The sequence below is a fragment of the Alligator mississippiensis genome, chromosome 3 (assembly GCF_030867095.1).
Source record: "Alligator mississippiensis isolate rAllMis1 chromosome 3, rAllMis1, whole genome shotgun sequence".
Classification (NCBI taxonomy): Eukaryota; Metazoa; Chordata; order Crocodylia; family Alligatoridae; genus Alligator; species Alligator mississippiensis.
The window spans coordinates 302,182,210-302,209,879 of record NC_081826.1 but is presented as its reverse complement, the minus strand read 5'-3'; the positions used below and the strand labels follow the sequence as shown (position 1 = coordinate 302,209,879).

Genomic DNA, 27,670 nt, shown 5'->3' with positions numbered 1-27,670 from the left:
TGCTTTGCTCCCATGTCTTCTCCTCGGAGAGGAACAGGCACTTCCTGTGGTGCAGCAGCTAGGTGTCCAACCAGCAGTCTGGGCACACGCAGCCTCTCATACCCGTGCCCCCATAGCGGGTCATTACGGGGTGCTCCTGTGCTGAGCCACCCACCTTACTGCACCCAACAACCTTCCAGGCTCCAAGTGCCCCCCTGGGGGTGCCTCTTGTCCAGCCAACCCCATTCCTGGAGCACATTCGCTAGCCTGGGGTTAGTGCTGCCACCAGCCAGAGTCTGGACTGACTTAGGACCTGCGCCCTCTGGGAAACACAGGCCTAGTAGTCCTTGAGGGTACTTGACCCACTTCAATAATTTGGGGTGCTTCAGTCTGAAGCACAAATAATGGTCTTCCTTTGATCACACATGTATGTTACTGCAAGCTGTATATATCTCATGGCCGCCTACAAACTCACTGGGGTGGGGGGGGGGCAGCAAGAAATAGGGGATACAATGTTTACTAGGGCACCTGTTGGGGTAACTAAAAGTAATGGTCACAAACTGGAAGAGAGCAAATTCAGCTTAGGCATCAGGAAAAAAATTCTTTACAGTGAGGGTTGCCAAAATATGGAATACGCTTCCAGGGGAGGTAGTGCTCTCCCCTTTCTCAGAGGATTGGACAGACACCTGGCTGGGGTCATCTGACCTCAGCACTCTTTCCTGCCCAAGGCAAGGGGTCGGATTCAATGATCTAATAGGTCTCTTCCAACCCTAACATCTATGGAAGTATGAGACTATAAGCCCCCACCCAGGTGTGTGATGCCAGTCAGGTAGGCAGAGGGAGCAGGTTTTCCCCTCCCTCAGGAATGTATCCAGCTCAGGTTACAACTCAGGGTCACCTGAAGAGATGGGGCAGAGGAGTCTGTCTTCTGCAGTGACCATGGTAACCAAATCGTCAGGTATCAGAGTTAGGGGAGAGACAGATGGTATTCTGCCACAGCCTCGACCACAGGCACGGCAGCCTAGGCCAAGCCACAGCCCCACAATTATCTGTCAGACACAGCCCTCCCCTTCCCAGCACACACAAGCCTGGTGGGGGCCTGCTGGGGAGGTAGGAGGGCCAGTGTATATGGTGCCAACATAGTGAAGTGCTGGCTGCCTCAGAAAACCATAAGTACAGAAGAACTGTGATGGGCTGGGTACGACCCTAGGCCTGTCTTCCCCATCTCATGTGTCACACAGAGGCAGAGAGCGAAGGCTGGAAGGAGAGTGACTGGGGTCTGAGCAGGGCTTTCCCCTGTTCCTCTTCTTGCTGCCTCCAGCACTGAAGGTCCAGGCAGTTCTGATGCAGAGGCTGTGCCCCTAACTCCCCGCTCAACACAGATGGTGTTACCAGATCTAACATTATACTTTAGGCCGTGGCACTGAATTCATAGATGCTTGAACAAGAATAGGATGTTATCTAAAGAGAGCATTTATTGAGCACAGCAATCTTCAACTTCAAGCCCACAGCAAAGAACAACAGGAAACTTCCCCTAAGCTGAGACCTGGCCCAGTGAGATGAGGTCACAATACGTACTATTTCAGCTGACTGAAAAGGCAGTAGAAAAAGCCACAAAGAGAACAGAAAGCCTCACACAAGTCTTTACAAGGGTAGAGGTCTCTTTACAGCCAGGGGTTCAGAGAGTCCTTCTGGGGGATGTGCAGGTTGTCTTAAGCATTGGAGTTGAGATCTGACAGGCCTCCTCTCTGCCTGGGGTTTTCTAAATGAAAATCTCCTTGTCCCTCTTGGGTGTTTGGACCCCGGTTCTGTATAGCATGGCCCTAACCCACAGCACAGCATCATCTTTGACAATAAATTATGCCCCTTTCTTGCAAGGATGTCTCCAGTTGGCTAGTAGATCTGGTTGCACTCTCAGCTCCCACCACATCTGGTGGTCACAAGCTCCACAGTTTAATGACATGCTGCAGGAAAAAGATCTTCCCTTTGTCAGTTTTCAACTTCCTACATACTGGTTTTGTTCTGTGCCCCTAGTTCTTGCCTGGTCAGAGAGAGTCAGTAATGAATCCCTAATGACTTCCTTTACCCTCTATAGTATATTGTGGTTGATTTGGTGCCTGTGGTCTTCAGGATTGAGCTGAGGCTGCAGCTGCTACAGCTACAGCTACAGCCCCAACAAAGGATCTTTTGGGCCCAAGAGCTCAACTGGCCTCTCTCTCAGCCATGGACTTGGTCCACAACCAGACATCACCCCATTAAGCCCCTTCCTAGACAGTATCTGATGGGTCTACACAGCAAGTGCTATTCCCAGGGGTGGTCACGATGCCTCCTGATGGACCTTCACCCCTTGCCAGCCTGGGTTTCCTTGGGTCACTGTCTCTTCTGCTCACCCACCAAATCTTGGTGTTATTACTTTCTGGGGAAGGGGAGGCAGTCTCAGGGTTTCCCAAGTCTAGTCTAACTTTTAGGACCACAGATGGTCATTGGAATTTCCTTAAGGGCTTGTTTAATGGGCTTCATCTTCCCCATTACCCACTCCTCTGCCTTGCATGTAAACTGCTAACATCTTCCCTTCATGTGCTACAGGCACCCAGCCCCAGTCCTCACTCCTCCTGGACTCCAGATCTCTGGGCTCTCTAGCTCAGCTGACACACTACCCTCTCTCTGGGCTCAGGCCCTTTGTTCCCATGCTCTCCCTTGGACAGACTCCAGGTGCTGGAGATTCCTGAGATGCACCCTAGTCCCCCCCTGGACACTGGACTCTTCTATTCCATCCCAGGCACTGGACCTTCCCCAAGGACCTTGGCTTGTGCTCTCTGTCTCTCTCTGTGGGGTTCAGGCCCATCTCTTCTTTGGACCCCTCTTTTTGTCTGGATGGGCCATCTGGGACCTTCATAGATCCCCTTCAGCCCCTTTCACCACCATCAGTGGTTGTTCACCACCAGCCTTCTCAGACCATGTCCTTTCTCCCCAGGATGATTGTTCCCAAGGCCTGCTTTGCCCCCATGGGTGTTATTTATTTGCTAGTGAGGCTTTGGTCACTGAGGACTTCTGGTCACTGCTACCCTTCTCCATCCTAGGGGATCAGCCCCAGAGGTCCTCTCTCTCTTTCTCTCTGTCTCTCTCTCTCTGGCACCCAAGGACACAGGCACAGAGAGGGTGAGATGTGGCTGAGACAGTGCTACAGAGAAGGACCTGGGTGTCTCAAGAGGTCCCAGACTCAAGAGGAGTCTGCAGTGTGCTGCAGCTGCATGAAGAAGCCTGCATGGGTCTGGGCTGTGGGACGGATAGGATGAAGGTGCTGGATGTGGGAGGTGGCTGGGTAAGGGCAGCCAGGATGAGGCAAGCCCAGGAGAGCAGGCAATGCAGTGTGCTGGAAGCAGGGGCAGATATGGCTGTACTGAAGCAGGGGGAGCTGGAAGACAAGGGACAAGGTGAGCTGGGGCTGCTGAGAGGCAGATCACAGCCCCTCTCCCCCGGCTACACTCCTGCGTGGTGGTGCAGGGCTCCAGCTGGCAGGGGAGTGGAAGGGCACATGAGTCCCTGGGCACCAGGGTGCAGTTAGGATGCCCAGCATGGGCAGGCAGTCGCATACTCATGCAGCCTCCTGTCTTCATATTCCAGGGTTCATCTATGTGGCTCAGCAGTGGTGCCTGGTCGGCTTCTCACAGACCGAATGAAGGTGAACATATGAGCTTGGTTTCTCAATGATGCCCCCTTTAATTGCTCCATAATGACCAGGACCTTTAAACTTCCAACTTCTACAAAGACAGAAGCCATGTCAGGGACCCCAGACCATTCCAGCAGCTGCAACCAGGCCCCTGGCCCCATTTTGGCCTATCTTACCCCTGCAGCACCCTGCCTGCACCACAGCCCCTCTCCCCCAGCCCATGTGGCTCCTGGGCAGTGCCTTGCTTCTGACTGGGCTGCAGCAGGGCTGCAAGAGCCAAGCCCAGTCCATACAGGCAGCTCCTGGCACATGCACAACCTGGGGTTAAGGCTCCTGGCAGCCTCCCCTGCCTGTACTGCATGAATCCAGCACAGCCCCCACTCTGACCTCCCTCTCCACACAATGTGTGACAGGAGCTAAACTGAACAGGGCTCCCAAGCCAAGGAACTGGAGCACAACTCACTCTGGGTATAGAGTTCCATCGATCCAAGTCCACCGACCCTCCCCATCTGGGTCTTGCCAGAGCCCAATCCAGTACAAGGCATTTGTGTTGGCCAGGAAGCTCTGGGAAAAGAGTGACCACACTGAAACAGACTGTGCCTGGCCAGATCCTGGAGGAGAGGGGGCAGCTGGGGCCATAGGACCTCCCCATGGATGGGCAGCAGGAGCAGAACAGGGGGACAAGGTCGATGGTGGCACCAGCCCGCCCAGCTCCTGCACCTTCATGCAAATAGCTGCACGTATTGAAGGCACCTGTGTTTGCTCCAGCTGCTGCTGACCCCAGCCCCTTGCAGTGTCAAATGCAGTTGGGGCTAGAGGTGTCAGAGAAGAGACAACCTTGCAGCCTGTTTGGCACTGCCCCTTCTACACATTTTGGCTGCACCAAGCCCCCAGGGTGACCTCCCCACCCTGCCTTGCCCTGCTCTGCCCTCAGCATGGCACTCCCAAGCAGGTTTTCTGATCCCCCACCTCCAACAAGCATTGCCTTCCTGCTGCCCCTGCCAGGCCCCGTGGTCCCGTACCAGCATGGTTGTGTTGTCCCAGTCCCGGATGACAAGAAGCCGGGAGGATTCCCATTCACATGCTTCTTTGCTTTCATGCCATGTTTTCTTCTGCTTGGAGAGGAACAGACACTTCCCACCGTGCAGCACCCAGGTCTCTGGGCAGCAACCTGGGTATGGGAAGCTGCTCAACCCATGCCTTTCTCAGGGTGAGTGCCAGGGCCAAAGGCTGCTACCAGTGGGGCCTATGGAGCCCAAGGGGTGTGGGCCCTACCAGGAGACATTGTTACTGCCCCCAGCCCAGCCATGTAGCAGCTCCTGTGAGTGCCAGGCAGTTCCCAGGACATGGGACATCAGAGGATGGGAAGGACACAACATCTGGAGGAGTAAGACCAAGATGCCAGAGTTCCTTCATTCCTTAATGCCCCCACCGACTCCCCACTGGGCCTGAGCCAAGTGCTTCCTGGTGAGGGAAGAGTTGTCCTGCCAAACCACCAGCACTAGGGTGCCCCGCTCCCCACCCTGCCCAGCCCTAGGTTACCTGTAACCTGGCAGATCTGTGCATTGGTCTTGGATCCTGAAGATTTGTTTAGCTGCTGCTGCAGGCTCCAGGCTTGCTCTTGTGCCCATGCCAGCTCCACTTGGGCCAGCGCCAGAGATGCTTTGGCTTCCTTCAGCTCTGTGCCGAGCTTGTGCAGCTCCTTCTGGCTGCATTCACCCTTCTGCTGTGCCTGCACCAATGCTGCCCTGGGCTGTGCCACCTGGTCCTGGGCCTGTGATGGTGCCTTGCCTTCCTGCCCTAGACACTGCTCCTGCTGCCAGTCTGTGGGCATGGGGCTGTCAGTGCCAGGGGCAGGGCCTGGGACCCACAGCTGTGCACTGCAGTGGTGGCAGGAACAGGACTGTGCTCAAACCTCCACCCACCCTCCGGGGCCATGGGGATGGTGCAGCCAGTGGGAGCATCCCAAGGCAGTGCAAGGGCATGGGCACCGGCATAGGGCCAAGGCTTTCCTGTGTCCCCGATGCTACCCACACGTCTTCCCTCCCCCCTGCTCCATGTTCTCTGCCAGCCCTACTCACAGAATACACCCAGGGCAATGGTGGAGATCAGCAGGGCCAGGCAAGCTGCCATAAGGCCCAGGATCAGGGGCCACATGTTCCCCTGGGGCTCTGCAAGAAATGAGGAGCTGTGGGAAAAGGCTTGGCACAAGGATCACCCTCTGCCCCCACATGTGGCAAAGACCGCAGGCAGGGTGGCCAAGCTTCACCAAATGTGGAGTCACAGACCTTCCAGTGGCTCCAGAAGCCATGGCCCTGCCCTCCCCAGTATAGACAGGCTGGGGAGAAGTGGGGGGCAAAGAGTATCCAGGAGGCCATCATGAGTCAGCCCAGGCCTGGCACACCTCCTGCCTCCCAGCACTGCCAGCGAGCTGCTCTGCAAGGGCAGGAAGGGGCTGGGGAGCAACAAGATCCTCCTGCCACACCTGCCCCAGCCCTTCCTGCCCTGACTGCAGCCTCAAGCTGAGCCTGAGTGCGGGGACAAGACTCTGTAGCCAGGACCCTGTGGGGCTGGTCCCAGCAGAAGCAATGGCTCAGCCCCATCCCCAGCATGAGCCTGGGTGGCAGGGAAGGTGGCAGCATCAGACACAGGAAACTGCTTTCTATGAATGAGCACATGAGCATGTCTGAATGGGCAAGTGTGCATGGTGCCTCCAGCCCTGCCTGTGCTCACACACTCACATCTGGCACCTCTCTGCAGCTGGCACCCAGCACCTCTGAGGGTGGAAAAGGAAACCCTGATGCCTGCAGCAACTGCAGAAGGAGGAACACTCCTTGCTGGCCCCTGTGTGACCACCAGCAAATCCCTGGAGATTGGGGCTGCTGCACACTCCCGCTCTGCCCTGCAGCCTGGGTACAACAAGCAAAGCCCACTCCTCAATCCTCTTCTCACACATCCAGAGCTTCCCACATATGCCAACTCATCTTCCAGCATCTTTGATCCTCTCACACACCACAGCCAGGTGTGAGCTCTGCTTAAGGCTCCATATGCCCTCACACTCACCTGTGGGCTCCTGGGCCTTGTTCTTGGCCAGTCCCTTGTCCACAGGGATCATCTCAAGGGTCTCATAGGTGCCATCGTCCTCGCCTGGGCCTGGGGGGGCTGCAGACACAGGGGCTGGTCAGGGTTTGGGGCTGGAGCAGGGCCAGGTGGGGGAGGGTGCTGGCTCCTACCTGCCCCCTGCACCCTGGGGGTCATGCTCCATCCCAGGGGGGACCCGGAGAAGTGCAGGTTTTCATACATCCCAGTGGTGGAGCTTGCACTGTCTCACGGTGCTGGAGGCTGAGCTGTGCGGGGCTGCTACAGCAAAGAACGGAAGTGCTGGAGCATAAATCAGAAGCAGAAGCAGCTTCAACCACAGTTGGGGTGGGGCAGGCATGGTTGGATGTGGGGACCCAGCCATTGCCTCCAGCCCTTTCCCAGCACAGACAGGCCAGGTGGGGGCTGGCTGCTGGGGAGTGGGGGGTGGTGCAAGGGCATCAGGGAAGCCACCTTGGGTCAGCCCAGGTCCATTAGACATATGTATTAGAATGGTTTAAGATGGGCAGCAGGGGTTAATTGATTTCTAAGAAGCCTGAATCTCACACACAGAATGTTCCTTATAGCCTTGGAAGCAGACAGCCTATCTAAGACAAGGTCAACAAGAACACAGTCTAGAAAACAGTCTGGGAACACTGGGGTATGTATTACATGTCCCATAACATGAGATAAGTGGCACTAGCTAACAAGGCCCCAGAGCAGGTGGGGCTGAGTCCTCATTTTGGGGAAACAGACCAAATTAGGAGAAGGCCTGTAGAGCTACACGGATGTGTGGCCACAGAGAGACAGCCAACTAGCAATAGTGTAAATGAACAAGTATTATCGAGTCTGCTTGCTTCCTTTTCTGGTGGAATTAGGCGTGTGCTAGCCCTTAGGCCCTAGCAGGTATCTAAAATCTGATTTTAACAGCACATTCACCTTGTCTCACCCACCATGACTTGTTGTAAAGATAAGAAAAAAGGGAGGCTTGCTGGCTTGAACCGTGCTTGACCTCTGGCCTACAGTAGTTCTGCGCACACTATGACCTGCTTTACGGTCACAGGCAAGCAGTGACACTAGGTTAGCAGACTTGAGAATGGCTCTATACACATGTATTAACTGCTAGGTCTCTATCTCAGCATTATCCCCATTCTTGAACTAGGGCAACTTAACTACCCACAGCCACGGGACCCCTTGCCAAGGTATGTCACCTTTTGATCTAAGAAATATCCTCTGGTGGGTTGCAGGATACCTGGTCTCAGGATTTTCCAGGATTGCCGGCCCTGAAATGCCACCACACATGGTGAGCTGTCTTCTCTGGTACTGCAGGTACTCTCAAACAGGACAGATGACAGTCCTCCACATGCTGGCCTGTCTTCTTCTTGTTCCCAGACTCAGGTGAGTAGAGAGACCCTGCTGAGCCTCAAAAGGAGAGTTTCCTGCTCACCTCCTTCACCCCTGCCAGGACACAGTCTGAGCATTTTTGCTTCTGTAATAACTTCCTCCTTCTCCGTGTCTCCCCACACCTCTGGCAGCCGTTGTTGGGAGCACTTTTCTGATGTCACCAGTTGAGTGCCCAGCCAACTGGAGCCAGTAGGAGCTGATAAATCAAGGCATCAGCATTCCCGGTGAGTCCCGTGCTTTTGCTTCTCATTCACAGCAAGGTAAGTACTTGTGCCTGGAGCAACTTCTCTGGCACTTTTTGGGGTCCCTGAGGCCCTTTCCACCAGGCCCTGGACTATCCTTGGGGCTGGCAGTATGATCTTCGCTACCACAGATAGCCATGGATGAAGAGTCATCAGGAGTCATCAGGAGGGAAGGAGAATACAAAGCAGAGACTTGAGAGTTGTCAGAACCCAGTAGTTAAGTACCTCAGCACAGTGGAATTTTCCAGCACAATGAAGTTTCTCAGCACGGTGGAATTTTCCACTACGGTGGAGAACCCTGGTGCAGAAAAGTTCCCGCCATCCTTATGCACACCATTATTGGCCGGTTCTAAATTATTTCTACATGGCGACTAGCAATTGGCTCACTAGCCGTATAAAAGTTAGAGCAGTTTCCGCCCAAGTTGGAGAACTCCGCGCCCATCTCGGAGTGAACTTAGTGGACTGATCACCCACCAATGACTCCCCGTCATCGACCTTCCCGATGTACCCTGTGCCCTGCATGCTCATTGAATTGTTCACAGATATCTCACCTCGGTTTCTAGAGCTCTCGTTCGGTTTGCAACTGTAACTGAAGTTAACTTTCTGCCTACGCTGTATCCATCGACAGTGTAAGTAAAGTAATCTTAGTTTAACCAATACGCTTCTGTGCCCAATTCTGCTCCATCACGGAAAAATACCCACCTGCCATTTCAGGCTACTGGCCACAGCCCGGCCTACCACTCAACCGCTACAAGAGTATCAAGGGTCCCTCCCCAATCCTTCTCCTCCCCAAGAGAGGTCCCTGTCCCCATGCCCCAGGAAAGGTCCCTGAGGCCACCATGGACAGAGGGCATACCAGCAGCCCATCATATGCACACAACTGGAGGGGGAGTGTGGGCCTCGGCATCTCTCCTCCAGACTGCTGACATACTGACATCTGACACCTTAGGGCACTTGTCCAGGTGACACCTTTCTTGTTTCCATGTTACACTTTTCCTGTGTCCACAGGACAAAAGTCACTATTAAGCTAGCTAAATAAAATCTGTATATCCGCGCTATCAGCTGATTTTATCATTTTAGATTTTTTTCACGATACCTTTTAACACCTTCGACATGTTTTAGTTTTACCTAATGGATTTCTTCTATGAGGGTTATTTTTATCATTTAAAATTTGTAAGTGGATCTGATGCTGAAAATGTGATTTTTCCCTGCTTTGCACCTATTACACCATTAGGTGGTGCTTGGGTCCACTTAGAAATCCATGGAAACCATTGAATTTCTATTGTAATACTTCAACAAGACTCCAGGGGCTAATCTTGCAAAATTTTACTGGTGATTCAGTTCAAGGTACAGATTAATGAAAGATACAATTTTTTGGATTGTTCCCTGTGTTCCCATGTACTTTGTGGGAAAGATCAAATTATTATGAAGACTCAGGCTAATTAAAGTTACTTTTGTTGGACTGGGTTTTTGGTTTGGCAGGGCTGGGGGTGGAAGCAGGTTAGGAGTGAGGGGGACCAGCAGGGCTGGGAATGTAGGTGTAACCCAGGTGGTGAATGTAACCTGGGTGGCACTCAAATGAGGTACCCCCTCTCCAATGGAAGGGATTTAGCAGGTATTAATGTCCTATGGGAAGGGTAGCCACTTATGGGGGAGCTTATGGGGGAGCAAGGTTTCCCAAAATATGAGGAACACGTCCCACAAAATTTGAGATATAGGCACCCCAGTGGGGTGGGGCAAAATAGGTGATTGTGCACCGCTCCTGGGATGGTAGGGGGATGCAGACCAGGAGTGAAGAGCACTGGCATTGTATGGTGTGTGTTGTACTAAATGGTTATATGTGGATGTTGCACCCAGCTCTGGGGTGTATCTCAGCCCTTCCCATACACTGTTATATGCAGCTGTTACACCCCAGAGCTGGGCACATGTCTTCCATTCCCATGCACTGTTATATGTGGCTATTATACCTCGGAGCTAGTCTACCCCATAATATGCCTCACTGGGGGACTCTCTTGGATGCCTCTGACCATATGGGCTGAACCAGGGAGAATTTCCAGCTGTAATCCCAGTCCAAAAACCAGCCCAGTTCCAGGAAAACCATAAAACTAGAAAAAAACACAGAGTGGCATAGGGTTTATGGTTGTAGCCGTGTTAGTCTAAGGGCATAGGCAGGCAAGGTTCTTTGAGTAGCTGTGATATCTTTTATTAGACCGACTGAGTAGCTGGAAAAAGCTCTTGGCAAGATTTTGGGCGCAATCACCCTTCTTCAGGCATAGGGAGTCTCTGCTGTTCTGAGACTCCAATAAATGAAAGAAGCTAAAAAGTGTGGCAGTATGTCAGTGAAAATGTCAATAGGGTTGGCAAAGAGTCACTCAAATGTAAATAGGGTCAGCCAGAGTCATTCAACTAGTTTCACAGGTTCTGTTGAGGAATCTTAAGGTAATGGTCTGGGGGTGAGTGGGAAATGGTCCTCTCCAGTCCTACAGGAGGCACCCAGCTCTGTGGTGTAACAGCTCCATATAAAAGTGTATGGGAAGGAGTGAAATACACCCCAGGACTGGGTGCAACGGCCACATACAACAGTTTAGCACAGCCTGCACCATACACTGTTATACATGGCCATTACAATACAGCTGGGTGCTCTGTGGGCCCCAGCCTCTCCATGTTTGTGTGACTCTTCTCTCCCTGCAGTGGCCTGGGAGTTATGGCACGAGCACATGGGGGACTGGTGGTTGGCACGGGTAGTACCACCTGCTCCCCCCCCCCCCCAGCCCTGCCTGTGTCCCTTGCTCCAAACCTGAAGCCCCTCACCCCACCAGCCCTGCCAATGCCTCTCATTCCTACTTAATCTGCAGCCCCCAAACCCAGCTGGTGCCCCTCACTCTTGACATGCAGCCCCCTGCCCTTCCAGTCCCCTTCCCCACAAAGCCCTGCCAGTGCAACTCACTCCCCACTTGCAGCCCCCTGCCCCTTCAGCCCAGCTGGTGGTCCTCACCCCTGACACGCAGCACCCTGCACTCCCAGAAGGAGGCAGCAGTATGACTGTCAGGCAGAACAATGGCAAGCAGAGGGTGGTCAAAGGGGGACAGGGACATGCTGGTGGGAACAGAAATAGGCTTAGAAGGAACAAGAGTGCCAGAGAAGATAGGCAAGCCTGGGGGTAGAGGACAGTATGGGAACAAGTATTGAAGGAGGCTAGATAATTGCCTAGCCGGGGTCATTTGACCCCAGCATCCTTTCCTGCCCGTGGCAGGGAGTTGGACTTGATGATCTGCTCAGGTCCCTCCTGACCCTACCAACTATGAAACTATGAAGGGATTTGGTTGTAGGCTGAGGGAATATGGCTGCAGTCAATGATGATCTGCCAATGCAACAGTTAAAAGACTGACATGCAAATAGACCGTGATAAGAAAATTCCTCTCATTGAGCCTGGGCTGTTTCTTTCTTCACCTCAACCCACACCATGCCCCTGCTGTGCGGGGGTGGGGGTGTTAGCTTATGCTGGCCACTGTGTGGTGATGGGGGGGGGGGGGGGAGAAGGAGTTGGAGTAGGCTGATCACGGCCCCCTCAGCCCCACTTAGGGGGAAGCTGTCCTGGGCACAGGGATCCCTGGTAGCCAAGGAATTTTAATCAAACTCAATAAGAACCCCAGGCCACACCCATGCTGGTTCTTAGCTTTGGAAAAAATCCTGCTTTTTGGCATGAGGATAATGTTTCCATTCAAGCTTTAGTCTGGGTAGCCTGGGTACATGATACCCAGCTGCCAACACACAGGGAGGCAGTAGGGAGGCAAGGGGCAGCCAGACCCTTTGTGTACCCTTGTGTAGCCCTAAGTGTACCCTACACCCAGTGCCTAGTGCAAGAAGTTTGCAGAAAAAGTGGGGGGCAGAACTGCTTTGGGACCAGCCTTGGGTAAGGGGACAGCTGCTTCAGGAGGCCTGTGGTATAGACCCCCAATGCCAATCCAGATTTGTGAGGGGGAGGCAGGCAGGCTTACTGTTGCAGACCTTTGCATGAAAAGATTTCCCTCCCCAACCAGCAGCACCCTGTGCAATGAGCAATAAGCACCCAGAAAAAAAGTGAGAGGCTTTGCAGGGGAGGCGGGCAGCACTGCCTAGTGAAATCAACCCCTCCCCCCCCCCCCCAATGCATGTCTCTCAAGCAAAACCACCAACAATTCCCCCCCAAAAAGCAACCCCGCATGACCCTAAGAAAATAAACCAACCAAAATATCAGTTCTTGTCCTAAAGCGCCACCTGGCAGTAAAGTAGTACTGAAAGGGCAGGACGGTAAAATAGTTCTGACATGACCTCTAGCGCTTTTTACCAGTCATAGCATAATAAGTCCCTATGGTGTAAATCACGTCCACATTACTCATGTAGCTGTTTTAAACTATGACAGGAAATCTAAGCCAGGAAAAACTTTAGTGACTAAATGTTTAATACGTGGACAAGCTCCCTAAGACAGAGCCTCCGAGTGGCAGACTGCATCCTGGCCAGATGTACTTTGACACTGATGACAGCCCTAGGATTTGGTAGATATGAGGTCTGTTCCAAAAGTATCAGGAGTGATGCTGTAGGAAATAAAATATTGTATTTACAGGGGTTTCAGCTTAAACTCCTTCAAAGTATGCTCCTTTTGCAGCCACACACTTCTCCCAACGTTTCTGCCGTTGTTGGAAGCACCTCTGAAAAGGAATTTGTGGAATCACTAAAAAGTTGCTCAGTTGCATTTTGTTTTATGGTTTCCACATCACAAACTCTTCTTCCTGTCAAGGTTTTCTTTAGTTGAGGGAAGACAAAAATGTTGCACTATATCCCACAAGTGCTGCCGCCTCCATATTCACCTGATATGGCCCCATTTGACTTCTTTCTCTTCCTTGAGCATGAGCAGGCAGTAGGGATCTGCCAGGGACAGGTCCACAGCAGTGGCCTGTTCCTCCTCCATGGCACTGCCCACCTAGCACCATGCAGACCAGAGAGCCAGCCCCACACCACAGGCCCATGCGTGCTTCCCATCCTGTCCCCATGGACCTTCATGCTGGGGACTTCCTCATGCCCCCACGCTTAGGGCAAGCAGGACGCAGCGTGGGACAGGCAGATTTATTGAACACTGTAAGGAAGCCAGGATATATATTACTGCCATTTGTGCTGCTCATGCTCATGGTCATGTTATTAAACCCCAGAGAGTGCATTCACCAGTTCAGTGTGTTTGGGGAAGGAAGCGTTGGGACAGGGGCACCCCCAGCCACCCTACTGCACATAGGCCTCCCCCATTTCCATCACTGGGACCCCCAGACCTCTGACATCCCCATCCATCATCTGTGCACACCCATCCCACACCCCCAGGCAAAGCAGGGCAGGCCCGATGAACCCACCTCCCCCACAAGAACTCTCCCAACCCCCAGGTCTAGCCCCTGGCCTGGGACTTCCTGGTGAGTTGGGGCCAAGCTGTCACTTCCCTGGCATGTTCAGCCTACCGGCTGCTCCCCGACTGCAGCTACTTCCCAGGATGAGCCCAGGCCCACATGTCACTCATTGCATGGGGCATGTGGGGCAGGGAAGCACCAGGCAGGGGTCCCGGCAGGTCAGTGCGGGCTCCAAATCTGGCCACAGCCATCATGCCCAGGACTAGGACTGCGCCTCGGGCAGCTTCGGGCTGGGCTCAGCCAGCACTGTCCCCGGGGGCTTGTGGTGGCAGCCCTGGTCCTGGCATAGCAGGCTCTTGGCCTCGCAGTTGAGGTTCTGGTAGTGTGGTGGGCTGTGAATGGGCTTATGGAACATGGAGGCAAGGCTGAAGCTGAAGGGGCCCAGGCAGCAGGTGGGACATGTCAGCACCTTGTCGTACTCCAGGCCTGCGCCGTTGTGCTCTGTCCAGTCAAAGGCACCTGCAGGTGGCATGCTCATCTCTAAGAAGCCGTGCTACAGGCCACAGCCCTGGACATGAGGCTTGCTCACCACCACGTGGTTGTTGTTGAACTGCAGCCCATTGGGTGGCCGGGCCTCCAAGGCCCAGGGCCACGTGCCTGTAGCCACAGTGCAGATGAAGTTACTGTTGGCCAGCACTGGAGGCAGTGGCTGTCTACGCTGTGGCTCTGGGCTGTCAGGGCTGCAGTCCATCAGCTCCACTCCTGCAGGGCTGGATGGTGGTGAGCGGCCCCCCAGCTCTGGTGCCTGCTGTTAGACCCTGACTCCATGCGGCACCCAACAACTAGGGAGACGACGATCCAATTGCACATGGATTCTGCTACTCATTAGCCAGAGCAATCAGGGAGCAAACACTAGCGCACATTGCTCACAACAGCTTTTATTCAGAATGGAGCCATCTTTGGGTGAGCTCTCTCACAGACACACAGCCCATGAAACCAGGGGAGCAGCACTAAACATTAGTTTGTTTGTTTTTTCACATTTTATACACCTTGGTTCATACTCATTAACATTCACTCCACCTTCGTCCGGTCACTTGCTGGGTCTTTCTGGTTTCTTGCTGACTCCTTCTTCATCTCTAAGGTCTTGCTTCTGCTTTATCTCCTGATGATAGCTGGTGGGCTGCATCTTGTTCTTTTTACAGAGTAAATCATGCATCCTGCACACTAACCCATTGTTAGGAAACTGCTTGCTTAAACATTTGCAAAGTTACTTTGAATAAGCCATCCTGCCTTGTGACCAGCAGCTTTGCTGAGACAAAGAAAAAAAAAATATTTAGAGGCAAATCCGGTGCTCCCCAAGATCCAAATATTGTCACTCTAATACCTGCCCCCAGCACAGTGGCAGGAAGAGCATGGGGGACACAGGACACACAGCTGGTGGCCAGTGAGGGTCAGGGTCTGGCCTGACACCCAGGGCCAGCCCAGCATGGCACAGCAGCTCAGAGGAGATGGGCAGTTTCTGGCACCTGCAGGTGAGTGCCATGGGGGCCAAGAAGATACAGTGCATCTCCACTATGGGCTCAGGCATCACAGGGCTCCCAGGTTGGGGTGGCAGGTTGAAGGACAGTGAGATGACCGACTTTGCTGGGCATGTCAAACAGCTTGGTGTTGCCACCTTTGAGGTCCTCATGTTGGGAGAAGGGGTTGAGGTGGTGCGGTGTCACTCTGGCTTAGGCACCAACCTCAGGCTGTGGGGACTGCTGTGAGCTGGAGGAGCGTAGTGGGAGCATGTCTGACTGGCTGTGGGAGAGGCAGTAGTCAGGTGGCAGAAGCAGCCATGCACTGGGCTCATGCCGGGACAGCAGTTCAGCATGGATGTGAGTGGGCGTAGCACCCCTTGGGTGCAAGCAGAGATGACAGGTCAATGACTCTAGCCCCACATGCCCTTGCATCCCCTCAACCACGGCTGCAGCACCCCCATGGGGTCACAGACAACAGCCCTGTATGCCCTGGTCACAGCCTTGCTCCATACAGCCCGGGTCCACCCAGGCCGGGCTGAGCTATGGGTGCTACAGACACATCCCCCTATGAACAAGACCCTCATCCAGACCCTCATCTATGGGGGGTCCATGAACCGCTTGCCCTGCATGTGGTATGGTGATTGACCTGTTCCCTGTTGCAGAAGCATGCACAGCACTGTTGGCCATGGTCTGATCACACAGGGGCAGCACAGGTGACCTAATAACTGACCTAAGAACATGGGGACATAAGAGCTGCCATGGGATGGGTCAGACCCTAGCTCCATCTTACCCCATCTCCTGTGCTCTTCTGTGGTAGAGAGCAGAGCCTAGAAGGGAGAGTGACTGGGTCTGAGCAGGGTTTTCCCCTGTTCCTCTCTCCCTGCAGCCTCCAGCATTGACCTAGAGGATAGTGACCATCGATTGATTGAGTTCACTATTCAGCGAAGGGTGGGTAAACTGAACAGCAGGGCTGAAGTGCTACAGTTCAGGAAGGCTAACTTCTGAAGGAAGGGTGGTCCAGGAAGGGTGGTCATTCCTCAAAGGAGTGATCCTAGAGGTGCAGAAGGAGACTATCCCATTACATACAAAAGGGGGCAAAGGGGCCAAGAATCCCTCTTGGCTGAACAGGGAAGTCCAGGAAAGCCTAAGGGCAAAGAAAGGCTTATACAGGCTGTGGAAACAGGGGGTAGCTACTAGGGCTTTGTGAGTATTTGGATCACACTTCAGATCCGGGGCTGCTTTGGATGCTCTGGTTTCTGAAGCAGCATGCCCGGACCTAGGCACAGGCTCAGATAAGTTGTCCAAAGTGGTTTGGAACAGCTGAAACACTTCAGAAATGCTTCAGATGCTTCAGACAGCTTACCTGAAAGTTAGAAGAGGGAGGGGGATAGAGGGGGAGGAGCGGGGGGGGTGGGGGGGGACTGACATGTTTAGTTGGCCAGTGACAAGGATTTCTCTCTGGTGCCTTTCCAATGACAGTGTCTGTGGGGTGGGATTAGAAACAGAAATAAAGCCTTGGTTTGGAGGTGAGCTCTGTCTTTTCCCAGCTTGTTTCCTCTCAGGAACTGAGAAAGGAAGACTCAGAATGATGCATTGTAGCTTGCTTGCTGTACTCAGTAGCTGAGCTCGCCTGCTCCTCTTTCTTGTTAGAAAGGATTGAGTAGGATTTAGCTTATCTTAGCTTAGCTATTCTATTCAATTACTATTACTATTAGTATTGCTATTCATTTCATTTCTTTGAATTTATATTTGCTCTTTTTTTGTGTGTGTGGAAACTTTGAAAAAAGAAAGCCGTGTTTTCCCTGCCAGTATGATCCGTCACTGTGCAGAGAGGCACACAGATTGCTTGCATGCACGCGTGCACACACACACATAGAGACACACTATAAAGAAAAATAAGATATTCATAGGAGAAGAAGACAGACAGCACACAATTTTTAAATAACTCTTAACTCTGCAGGAAACAATCAAAGAAGAGGCCAGTGCACGCATGCAACAGAGGGAATAAAACGCACAATACAAAAGGATTCACAGAGAGAGAGAGACCTTTTGCAGCACAGAAAAAATCAATATGAAGCTTGCTGGAAAGGCAGGTGCCAGGTCTTCTGGCAGGGGAGAGAGAGGGGGTAAGGAGAGAGCTAGAGCTGCAAGCCACCCCAAACACAGACACATCCTCTTCCCAAGCAGCCATGACATCCGTGCTGCCAGTAGAAGTCAGGCGGTGGGAGCAGTGTCAGCACCTGACGTCTCTGCACCTGCACCACCTCCGCTCAGTCCAGAAGTGGGCACCAGCAGTGGAATAGCTGCCTACTCCATCCCATTTTCATCTCTCAGCGTGAGCCCCCCACTGCTAGAGGAGGAGCTGGAGCTGGAACCAGGGATGCTGAGTGCGCTGGCTCAAGCAATTCTGGGGACTGCGAGCGAATAAGAGTTAGTGCTCCACACCCCTCAAGTTTCCCCTAGACCTAGGTCTCCTCTGGAAAGTAGCACCTCGGAGGAGGCTGAGGTTGTGGAGGCAAGTGGCTCAGCTGAAGCAGTTCCTCCTGCTGGGAAAAGGCAGGATCCTCACCCTCAACCCATAAGTGGGGGAGTAGTGTAGTGTGGGATTATTTTGAGCTGGCAGATGATCCCAGGTTTGCCATCTGCCAGCACTGCCAAAGGAACATGAGCTGTGGCAAGGATGTGAGACACTGTTCCACCATGGCGATGCTGCAGCATCTGAGGAGGGAGCACCCCCTTGCCCTTCTTCCTGCTCAGTCTGGCACCAGTGCGAGCGTGCCGAAAGGGAAGTTTCCTGCTCGCTCCAAAGCTCCCTTCCCCCCAAAGCAGAGGTAGCCCACCCTGGTCCAGTGAGGGAAAGGTGGACAGAAAGGAGGGTGCATTCCCAAGGAGAGCAAGATCACCGAGAGCACTGGGGAGATGCTTGATCTGGATAGACAGCTCTTCTCCCTAGTTTTTACAGCCAGGGTTCAGGTGGTTCATAGCACTTCTGGCCCCATTTTACCAAGTGCCCACATGCACCACCTTTAGCAGGGCAGTTGTACCCTCCCTGTCTGAGGCATGCAGGGAGTACTTGAGGGAGGAGTTGTGCAAGGCAGGGCAGCAGGTAGCCTTGCACTTCTGCTCCAACATCTGGAGCAGCCAGGGTGGCGATCACGCCTACCTCTCCCTCACGGGGCACTGGTGCAATCAGTCAGGCTGTCAGTGGGCTCTACTGCAAGCTGAGGTGCTGGATGAGTCCCACACTGTCAGGGAGATGATGGGGGCCATGAACTGCATGGTGCAGGGGTGGCTCGTTGGGCAGGCTGAGGTCACCCGCAGGTTCATGGTCACTGGCAATGGGGCCTGTATGGTGAAGGCTGTCCATGATGCCAACTTTGTTGGCATCCAGTGTGTGGCACACAAGCTGTACCTAATAGTGAGGGATGCCTTGGAGTGGGACAGGGCTGCTGGTGACAGCACCACCACCACTACTGCTTCAAGCTAGCTGATTTTGAAATGCAGGAAGGTGGCAGGCTACTTCCACTGCAGCATCAAGGTGGGCAAGATGCTGCTGGAGAAACAGGCAGAGCTGAGCATCCTGCAGCACAAAATCATGCAGGATGTGGAGACTCAGTGGAGCTCCACATACCTGAAGCTCAGAAGGTTAGTGGAGCAACAGAAAGCCATCCAGGAGATGGCCTTGCTCAGGGAGATTGGGATCAGTGGCCCCCTGAACAGAGCTGAGTGGGGTACCATCTCCTAGATCTTGGTGGTCCCCAAGCCCTTCCTCAAGGCCACCAAGACCCTTAGTGCTGGCGATGCCCTCCTCAACCAGGTGATCCCCCTGGTGAGGGACTGGAGAACCAAATGGAGAAGTTGCAGGGGATCAGTGTTCCTGGCTGGGGCAGGCCGCTGTCACCAGCTGGGCAGGCAGTAGTGAGGCGGTTGAAGGAGGGTGTCAGGAGATTGCTGGATCCCTTGCAGTCCAGTACAGTCCACATGATAGTGGGCATGTGTGACCCAAGGGTGAAGGGAAGCATGTACACTGACAGCCCTCAAACCCTCAATCATTAGCTTGGTTTCAATTCTGGGGTCCAAACTCACCAGACCCCAGCCTTGGGCAGGTAGGGCTGAGGCTTTGGTGGCTACCTATCTCGCTGAGGATGTAGAGCCACTGGACTGCGTCCCCTTGGCCTACTGGGCAAACCACAGCCAGATGTGGCAGGATCTGGCCAAGGTTGCCCGGCGGCACCTGTCCTGTCCACCAACCAGTGTGACAAACGAGAGGGTGTTCAGCATCACTGGGGATGTAGAGACACCCCACCGTACCTGCTTGGATCCTGCTTTGGTGGAGCAGCTGCTGTTCCTGAAGGTGAACCTCCTGCTCCTGGCATTCCCCAAGCTCCAGGTGCAGACAGACTGAATGCCACCCTCCTCACTCTGTCCACACCTATTTCCTTTTTTCATTTTTTTTTTTAAACCAGGTAATCATAGAATCATAGAATCATAGAAGTCGGGTGGGAAGGGACCTTGTAGATCTTCAGGTCTGACGCCTTGCCTGGGCAGGAGGAAAACTGGGCTCAAGTGACCCCAGCCAGGTAGGCATCAAGCCGCTTCCCCATTATATCCTATGGGTGAAACCGGGTCAAAACAGCAAAACTTGAAACAAAAGTAAAAAAAACACTTTGACCCCATGCTGGTCAAAATGAAATGCTTCTGTTTTGCACAGCCCTAGCCTACATGGCTGCAGCTTGGACATTTAGTCTCAGGCACATGGCTAGGCTAAGACCAAACAGCTAGGAAACAACAAAAGGGGGGTCAGCCCTATTTTGGCTTGGGCCATCCCAGTCAAGGTTGGCGTGGACAGTAGCTGCCAGGACCCTGGTCCTGGGCAGCCTGCACTAGGGGAGGATGCACTCATGGCATCATCCCACTCAAGACCGGTATGGCCAAAACTGCCAGCAAGACGCACAGCTGGGGCTCAGCAACACAGCTCTGCTGAACCTAAAAGAAGTTGTAACAGCAACTAGAACAGGCCCGGCTCTCAGCCCTGCCCAGAGTGCTCCAGCAAGACTGCCAGGCTCCAACCTTGACCAGTTTGCTGCAGGGATTGATGCCCTCCCTCCACCCCATGCCCCCCACCAGCCCACTCAAAACCCAGAAAACAAAATGGGAGAGAAAACAAGTCTCAAGCCCTGAGACAGACTTTCTCTCCCTGTATCTGAGGCTTTCCCTTCATATTGCTTCAGTTTGCTTCATCAGTGAAGAGTGGGGGTGACCCCACCATAGAAAGCGTTGGTTTTTTTTAGCTCCCAAATCAGCGTTCAGGCTTCAGAAGCCCCAGCAAGAAGAAGAAGAGACCCAGCCCAGGTGGCCCTGGCCCTTAAACAGCTTTTCTGACCTCATCACTTGGTCCCAACCAGAAGCAAGCATTATTTGAACACTGGGCATGTAGACTAATCAATTCAAAGCAAGGCAGCACAAAATATACTGCACAGAGGAAACAAAACATACAGCACTAATAAAATACACAGTGAAACAAAACTAGAACACACTTGGCCACACACAGCCCCAAGTGTGTGTGCATATTAAACACACTTTTGATCACTGTGTGACAACAGTTTTTATTTTTTTCAAAAATATGTCTTTCTATATAAATTAATCTATACAATATTTCTATTAATCTATAATATAGAATCTAATTTATTTCTACATATGTAACATTGTACCTCTGACAACCTATCATGTGAGAATTTTGGTTCACTTGACACACCAAAAACACATTTTTACAGTAAAACTATTTTAGTCCTGTTACAATATACCACAACACATTTTGCAATGCAAAATGGCCTGTATTTTTGGTGTGAGTTACAGAGGAAATGTCTCTGAGCCCCCTGAAAGTCTCCCACAGTTCAGGCTTGGGGCAGGGTGAGCCCATGGCCCCTTGGGCTCCAAGACCTGACCTCCAGGTTACAGCTCTTCCCCAGCCCCTCTGCTGACTCCAGGCCCAAAGGACCTCCAGTTTTTTTCCTCTGGAGAAGGAAGAACCCAGCAGCAACAACCCGTGGGACAGATAGCCACCCTCAGCCCTTGGCTGAGCAGGGCCCAGGGTACCTGGGCACAGATGCAATGATGGGGTCTCCTGCGCCATGTCTGGGCCTTGACTGCAGGGCCTTTGGCTGTAGGGTGGCCACCATTTGACAATGGGAAGCAAGACACATGCCACCCTATCCATCCCCTGCAGGAGGCATGCCAGGAGCAAGCCAAGTGGATCCCATGGGGCAGGGGAGGATGCAGGCTGCCTGCTGTGAGGCTTGGGGCTCACTGCCCAGCTGCCCTCCCCACTGCCTCTCTGGCTGAGCTGCCCATGGCTGCATCCCACATTCCTGCCCCAGCCGGGCAGTGCCCCAGCCCCACTCCCTGGCTCACTGTGTCTGCCTTAGTCTACTCCTTGCATATGTCCCCTATGCCCCCTCCCCCTCATAGACTAACCTGCAGGCAGGTAAGGGAGCTTCTCTGCATGGAACCTGGGGCTGTATTCTGTATTCCTGGCCACATACATATGTGTACGCACGCACACACGCACGCGCAAGCGCGTGCTGCCTCCTGCATCCCTTCCCCCAGCGCCATGCAGACTAAAACTCTTGTGTTTACACTTCAGGACTGTCCCACCCAGTTAGGGATGGGTGGTGACCGTATGTGTAACACAGGACACTGGGCAACAGGGGCTTGTGCTCTGACACAGCACGTGGGAGTGCTGATGCTCTTATGTCTACTGGGCTGTACATGGTATGAGAAAACCTATGCATTGCTTACAAAATCAACTCAGTGACCTCCAACAGGCATCCCACGTCATGGGCTACAGGGTCCCAACCCCAGCCCTCACCCTAAATAGGCTTCAAACCTCTGGGCTTTCTAAGCCAGCTGACACACCACCCTCTCCTGGGGTTGAGCCCTTTGGCCTCATGCTCTGCCCTTAGACACTTGATCTTCCCTAGTTGCACCCTAGTCCCCACTGGGCACCGGACCCTCCTGGTCCTTGCCTGGCACCAGACCTTCACCCAAGTACCTACTCCTTCCTCAGCTCAAGCTCTCTCTCTGTCTCTGGGGGTCTCAGGCTTGTCTTTTATTCTGAACTCTCTTCCTGTCTCGCTGGGCCAGTTAGGACCTCCATACCTCCCCTTCAGTCCCTTACAAAACCACCAGTGGTGGTTCATCACTGGCCCTATCAGGCCATGGCCTCTCTCCCCAGGCCAATCAGTTGTAAGGCTGGTTTGTCCCTCTTGGATGTGTCCTATTCACTAGCTAGGCTTCAGGTACCCTGGCCCTCTGATCATCGCTGCTGTTCTCCAGGCCAGGGGCTCACCCACTCCTGCTCCCAGGCCTGTCCTGTCCTGTCCCTGGGCTCAGTGCTGCTCTCCCAGCTCAGTGGCCACCAGAAATCCTGCTGTAGCTGTGCAGCCCCATAGCTCTTCTCTCTGGTAACCAGGGCTAGACTGCCTGAAAGATGAAGTCCTGGGCTTATATAGCTCAAGCCACACCCCTTTCTGGTCAGCTGACTTCCTAATCAGGCCCCCCCCCCCCCCCGCACACCTGCAGGCTACTCCTCAAACAACCTCCTCTTTTAAAGTGACAGGTTTTCCAAGTGCCCTTCATAGTCTGTGTGAAATCAGGTCAACAGGACCTCAGGAACTGCACCCCAGAGCAGTGAAGTGCAGGGCAGAGCGGGCCTCGGGGTCCTTGGTGATGACACTGAGTCATGGGAAACAGTTTGATCCCAGATGACAGGAGAAGGGTCACGTGAGGGCCCTGTCTGGAAAAGACAAGAGGGAACCTGGGGAACTATAGACCCATCACCCCCACATTGATCCCCACGAAGTTGCAAGAGCAGACACTAAGGAAGGCCGTTTGTAAGCATGTAGAGGAGAAAAGTCTCATTCAGAGCATCCGACATGAGTTTACTATAAACAAACCATATCCAACAAGACAGAATAACTGCTGGGGTGAATGGAAGGTCTGCTGTGGGTGTTGTGTCTCTGTACTTCAGCATGGTTTTGGACAAGGTCCTGCATGACCTTCTCATAAAGCACCTGGAGAACTGAGGGCTGCACAAGGCTACTACACAGTAGGCTGACAACTGGCACCATCACCACCAGCAAAGAAGTTGGTAATTCTGACCAGGTCAGGTGGCAGGAGGCTTCGAGTGGAGCCTCTCAGGGGTCAGTCCTGGGCCCAGGGCTGCTCAATGTGTCCTGGTCTAGGTGCTGTCACAGAAAGCTTCTGGAGCAAGTTACAGGTGACACGATGCTGAGAAGGGCTGTGAACATGCTAGAGAGTGTAAGTGTGGCAGAAAGCCACCTTTGTCTTTTCCCAAAGTCCTTGCGCCATGACAGTTTGATAAGGATGGGCCCAGAAGAGAGACACATCCTTACCCTATCTCTTCGGGTAACCTGAGCTGGATACATTCCTGAGGGAGAGGGGAAACCTGCTCTCTCTACCTATGTGGCAAAAGCCTAGTGCCTCGGGTGTGGTCCCTCTGGTCACCTGAGTGGGGGAGGGAAAAGCCCCTGCTCATCTGCCCAGGTAACCAGTGATGCTTTTTAAATTGGTTGGCTAGTTGCCAACGCTGCTGGCTTCTCTTGGACTGGGCTGCTGAGGTCAGAAAGGCGATATAAGGGCCTGGCCCAGAAGAAGGGAGAGAGAAACCATTTTACCAGCATGGCACAAACATCAGGACACAGGGAGAGAGTCTGATCCAACTGAAATGCAGTCTCCCTGGAAATCTCCAAGCCAGATCTCTACCATCTTCTGGATGATTCTTGTAAGTGTTTCTAGAGAGCTAGTCAGCTCCCAGTGATGCATTTGCATATCAAACAGCTACCTCAGCCAGACTGTTTTGCTCAGTGGTAATCTCTTGATAGTGCTCTACCTCTTACCCTATTCTAACCCTAGCCTTTGTAACCAATAAAGTTCTCCTTTGTGACTGGTGTAGACTTATTGAGGGGTGGGTTTAATTATGCTTAGGAGGCCCCTTAGGTCTGTGGACTAAGGGAGACTATCCTTTTTTGGCCCCCGACTTGGGGAGGTGCCTGAAGTGCTTGAATTGGGTCGAGTACCCGTAGGACTATTAGGCCTGTGTTTCCCCGAGGACACAGAACCTAGAAGGTCCCCTCTCAGGGTGGTGGCAGCACGGTACCCCTGGACTCTGCGGTGGGGCTTGAAAGTGGGTCTGCCAGGGCTTAGGCACCCCTGGGGAGACACACGGAGTCTGGCAGGTGGACAGGTGTGGGGAGGTAGGAGGCTTAATGAAGGAGCTCCTCCTACTGGCCCACCACACGTGGTGGCAGTGATGGGATACGAATTCCCTGCTGTATTAGAGGCATAATTTGGGAAAAGGAATAGAGTCACTGGAAACCCTTGAGGAAACAATTATCAATTCAGTATCGTATTGACTGGATAGCGTAGATAGCCAGGATGGTGGACGTGTATGTCCAAATGACTGTGCCCGAAGTAAGAGGACTGGCAAAAGAGAGAGGCCTTTACGCGAGGAAGGAACATAAGAAAGAAGATCTGATTAAGCTCCTGTGTGGTGATGATCAGGCCTCATCATTTCCTCCAAACCTTTAACCAGCAACCGCTGAGGCCTCTGATGTGCCACTCTCTGAGGGGGAGTTGCGGAGACTCCAGCTGCAGCTAGAGTTGAAAAAGATGGAGCTGGAGGCCCAGTGTGAGTGTGAGAAGGTACAGCTATCATTGAAAAGGATGGAGGTGGAGGCCCGGCGTGAAGATGCTGAGCGCCAGGAAAGGGAGAAGGCAGCACAGCGTCAGCAGGAGCTTGCAGTAATACAAATGCAGGCAAATGCTAACACCACAGGTGCCCAGCCCACACGAGATGCATCCCCCAGACTGAACACCCCAATCTCCTCTCACTACACAGACAGGGATGATCCATAATTGTTCCTAAGCGTCTTCAAAAACCAAGTGCGCTGATAGAAGTTGCCAAAGAAAGAGTTCATGAAACACACGGCTGCTCTGGTTGAGGGTGACATGGCTGTGGTCCCGAACAGCCTGCCCTCAGAATCAGCAAATAACTACGATATTTTAAAAAATGCTATGTCTTCAAGTTTCAGGTTAGGAGCGGGTTATTTCTGGAAGAAATTCCAGTATATCTTCCCACAACTTGAGAAGACAATGGTCTATTTTGCGGCCCTGGTGTGGGACACACTCCTTAAATGGGCAGAAGGAGCCAAGGCTGACCATTTAGAGAAGGCGCTACACCTCATGGTGCTGGACCAGTTTTATTACTGCTGCCCGAGGGAGATTAAAACCCTAGTCAAAGACACGGCCCCCAAAACCATCCAAGAGGCTGCTGAAATTGCGGATCAGCTGTTGCTAAATTGTGAGGGGCCAGACAAGAAGCCTCCCTACTTTGGAAAGGAACAGAAAGGGGTCCAAAGAGGGGGAAAGGGAGGTCCAGGTCCAAAAGGGGAAAGAGGGCCACCTCCTGTTGAGTGCAAGGCAGCCCCAGATTTGGACAAACCACCCAATTTGGAAAAGAGGGGGTGCTATAACTGCTGGGAGCTGGGCCACATCAAGCCCAACTGCCCAAAGCTAAGAACCAAACCCAAGCCCATCAGACAGGCAACAGCTGTAAGCAGTGAGGAGGGAGACCTGAGCCACTCTGAGGGGCGTGCCTGTTGCTACAGGATTACAAACCCAGAGGAGGTGATGGCCTTCCACCGGACTGAGATAATGGTAAATGGGAGAACCCTTGTTGGGGAACTGGACACGGGGTGCAGTGTGTCATTAATCAATGCCAACCTTGTGTCACCTGCAGATACAATCCTGGGGAGGACCCTTACCATTCTAGGGGTGGGGTTCCCAACATTTGAGGTACCAGTAACCCATCCCCACATTGAGTGGAGAGTCTGTGGGATGTGCATAGAACTGGGTGTGCTGGAAGGGGCTTCTGTCCCCATCCTGGTGGGACGTGATATTATGGAGCTAGAATACCTGCACAGGGAGGAGGGCCACCTCCCAGAGCTAGAGCCCTACCGGGTTAATGTGGTGACTCATCAACAGAGCTAAAAGGCTAAGGTGGGAGGAGTGGAAACGTCCCAGGGCCTGGTCACCCAATTGGCTATGGAGGCAGAGGGGAAGGAAGGAGAAACTCTGACTCCCTCTGACTTCAACCAGCCCCCTGGCCATTGAGGAAACCAACGACCTCGAGGTCAGGCTAAGTGCCAGTGCCAGGGAGGAGTCTGGTCAGTCAGCGGCAGAGGAAACTGAGACTCTTGGGGAGAATTTAAAGGACATCCCTGAGGGTGCAGGTGCACTCTTTACAGGAGCACCAGAACTCTCTGCTGGTTGCTTAACTGGGCAAGAGGAGTTCAGGCAGGAGGTTCTGGTGGACCCCAGCTTGGAGGAACTCCAGCAGATGGCTCAGGAGCCAGAGCCAGAGTTCATCCCAGATAAGAGGGAACAGGTGATCTGGGATAAGGGACTTTTCTATTGGTTGTGGGTACCAAAGAACCATGCCGAGACCTGGGAACCCCGTCGCCAGCTCATAGTACCTCGTAAATTCAGACAATATTTGCTTTCCACGGCTCACAATTTACTGTGTGCTGGTTACATGGGCAGAGAATGGACATGCCAGTGGCTGCAGGTGAACTTTTATTGGCCCAGGATTGCCCAGAATGTGATGGACTACTGCAGATCTTGCGAGACATGCCAGCGGACGGGCAAGAGTGGGGACAAGAGAAAGGCTCCCCTACAGCCCCTCCCGATCATTGATCAACCCTTCCATAGAGTGGGAATACACATTGTGGGCCCTCTGAGGCATAAAACTCATAGAGGGAAGAAATACATCCTGACTCCAGTGGATTTTGCAACTCGGTACCAGGAGGCAGTTGCCTTGACCTCCACTGAGGCACCTGTAGTTGCAGACGCCCTAACCAAGATCTTCTTCCAGCTGGGCTTTCCCTCTGAGATCCTGCCTGACAGGGGTGGGAACTTCCTGGCGGAGGTGATGAAGTGCCTGTGGGACTGCTGTGGGGTGAAACATCTCAAGACCACAGCCTACCACCCTCAGACAAATGGGCTTATAAAAAGGTTTAATGGAACCTTGAAAGGTATGCTAAAGGCCTATGTGGACTCTAACCCCAATGACTGGGATGAGAAACTGCCTCATTTGCTCTTTGCCTACTGGGAGGTGCCCCAGGAGTCCACTGGGTTCTCGCCCTTCGAGTTAATGTTCGGGAGGTGAGTTCGAGGTCCTCTCGATTTGGTGAGAGAGGAGTGGGAAGGAAAAATCTCTTCCACCAAGATCTGTGTGGTAGAATACGTGCTGAGCTTTCGTCAGAAGCTAACTGACATGATGAAGGTGGCACAGGACTCCCTGGGACAGGCCCAGGAGAAGCAAAGCAC

General features: G+C 53.1%; 1 protein-coding gene across 1 annotated transcript; it reads right to left on the bottom strand.

Moving 5' to 3' along the window:
- Positions 1 to 1,456: 1,456 nt before the first annotated feature.
- LOC109286245 (C-type lectin domain family 2 member D3) lies at positions 1,457 to 6,997 on the bottom strand. The gene is made up of 6 exons (XM_019499875.2): positions 6,883 to 6,997; positions 6,713 to 6,811; positions 5,192 to 5,473; positions 4,672 to 4,820; positions 4,113 to 4,213; positions 1,457 to 3,740 (listed from the first exon to the last, which is right to left on the bottom strand). The coding sequence occupies exons 1-6, from the start codon at positions 6,950 to 6,952 to the stop codon at positions 3,620 to 3,622; spliced, it is 822 nt and encodes a 273-aa protein (XP_019355420.1). The 5' UTR covers positions 6,953 to 6,997; the 3' UTR covers positions 1,457 to 3,619.
- Between the last annotated feature and the right edge of the window lie 20,673 nt (positions 6,998 to 27,670).

Bases quoted from the DNA above. Each gene is read 5' to 3' on its own strand.
- LOC109286245 (XM_019499875.2), bottom strand. From the start codon at position 6,952: ATGTATGAAAACCTGCACTTCTCCGGGTCCCCCCTGGGATGGAGCATG. The intron at 6,812-6,882 runs GTAGGAGCCAGC...CTGTGTCTGCAG, and splicing joins CCCCAGGGTGCAGGGGGCAG to CCCCCCCAGGCCCAGGCGAG. The intron at 4,214-4,671 runs GTACGGGACCAC...CTCTTTTCCCAG, and splicing joins GGGACAACACAACCATGCTG to AGCTTCCTGGCCAACACAAA.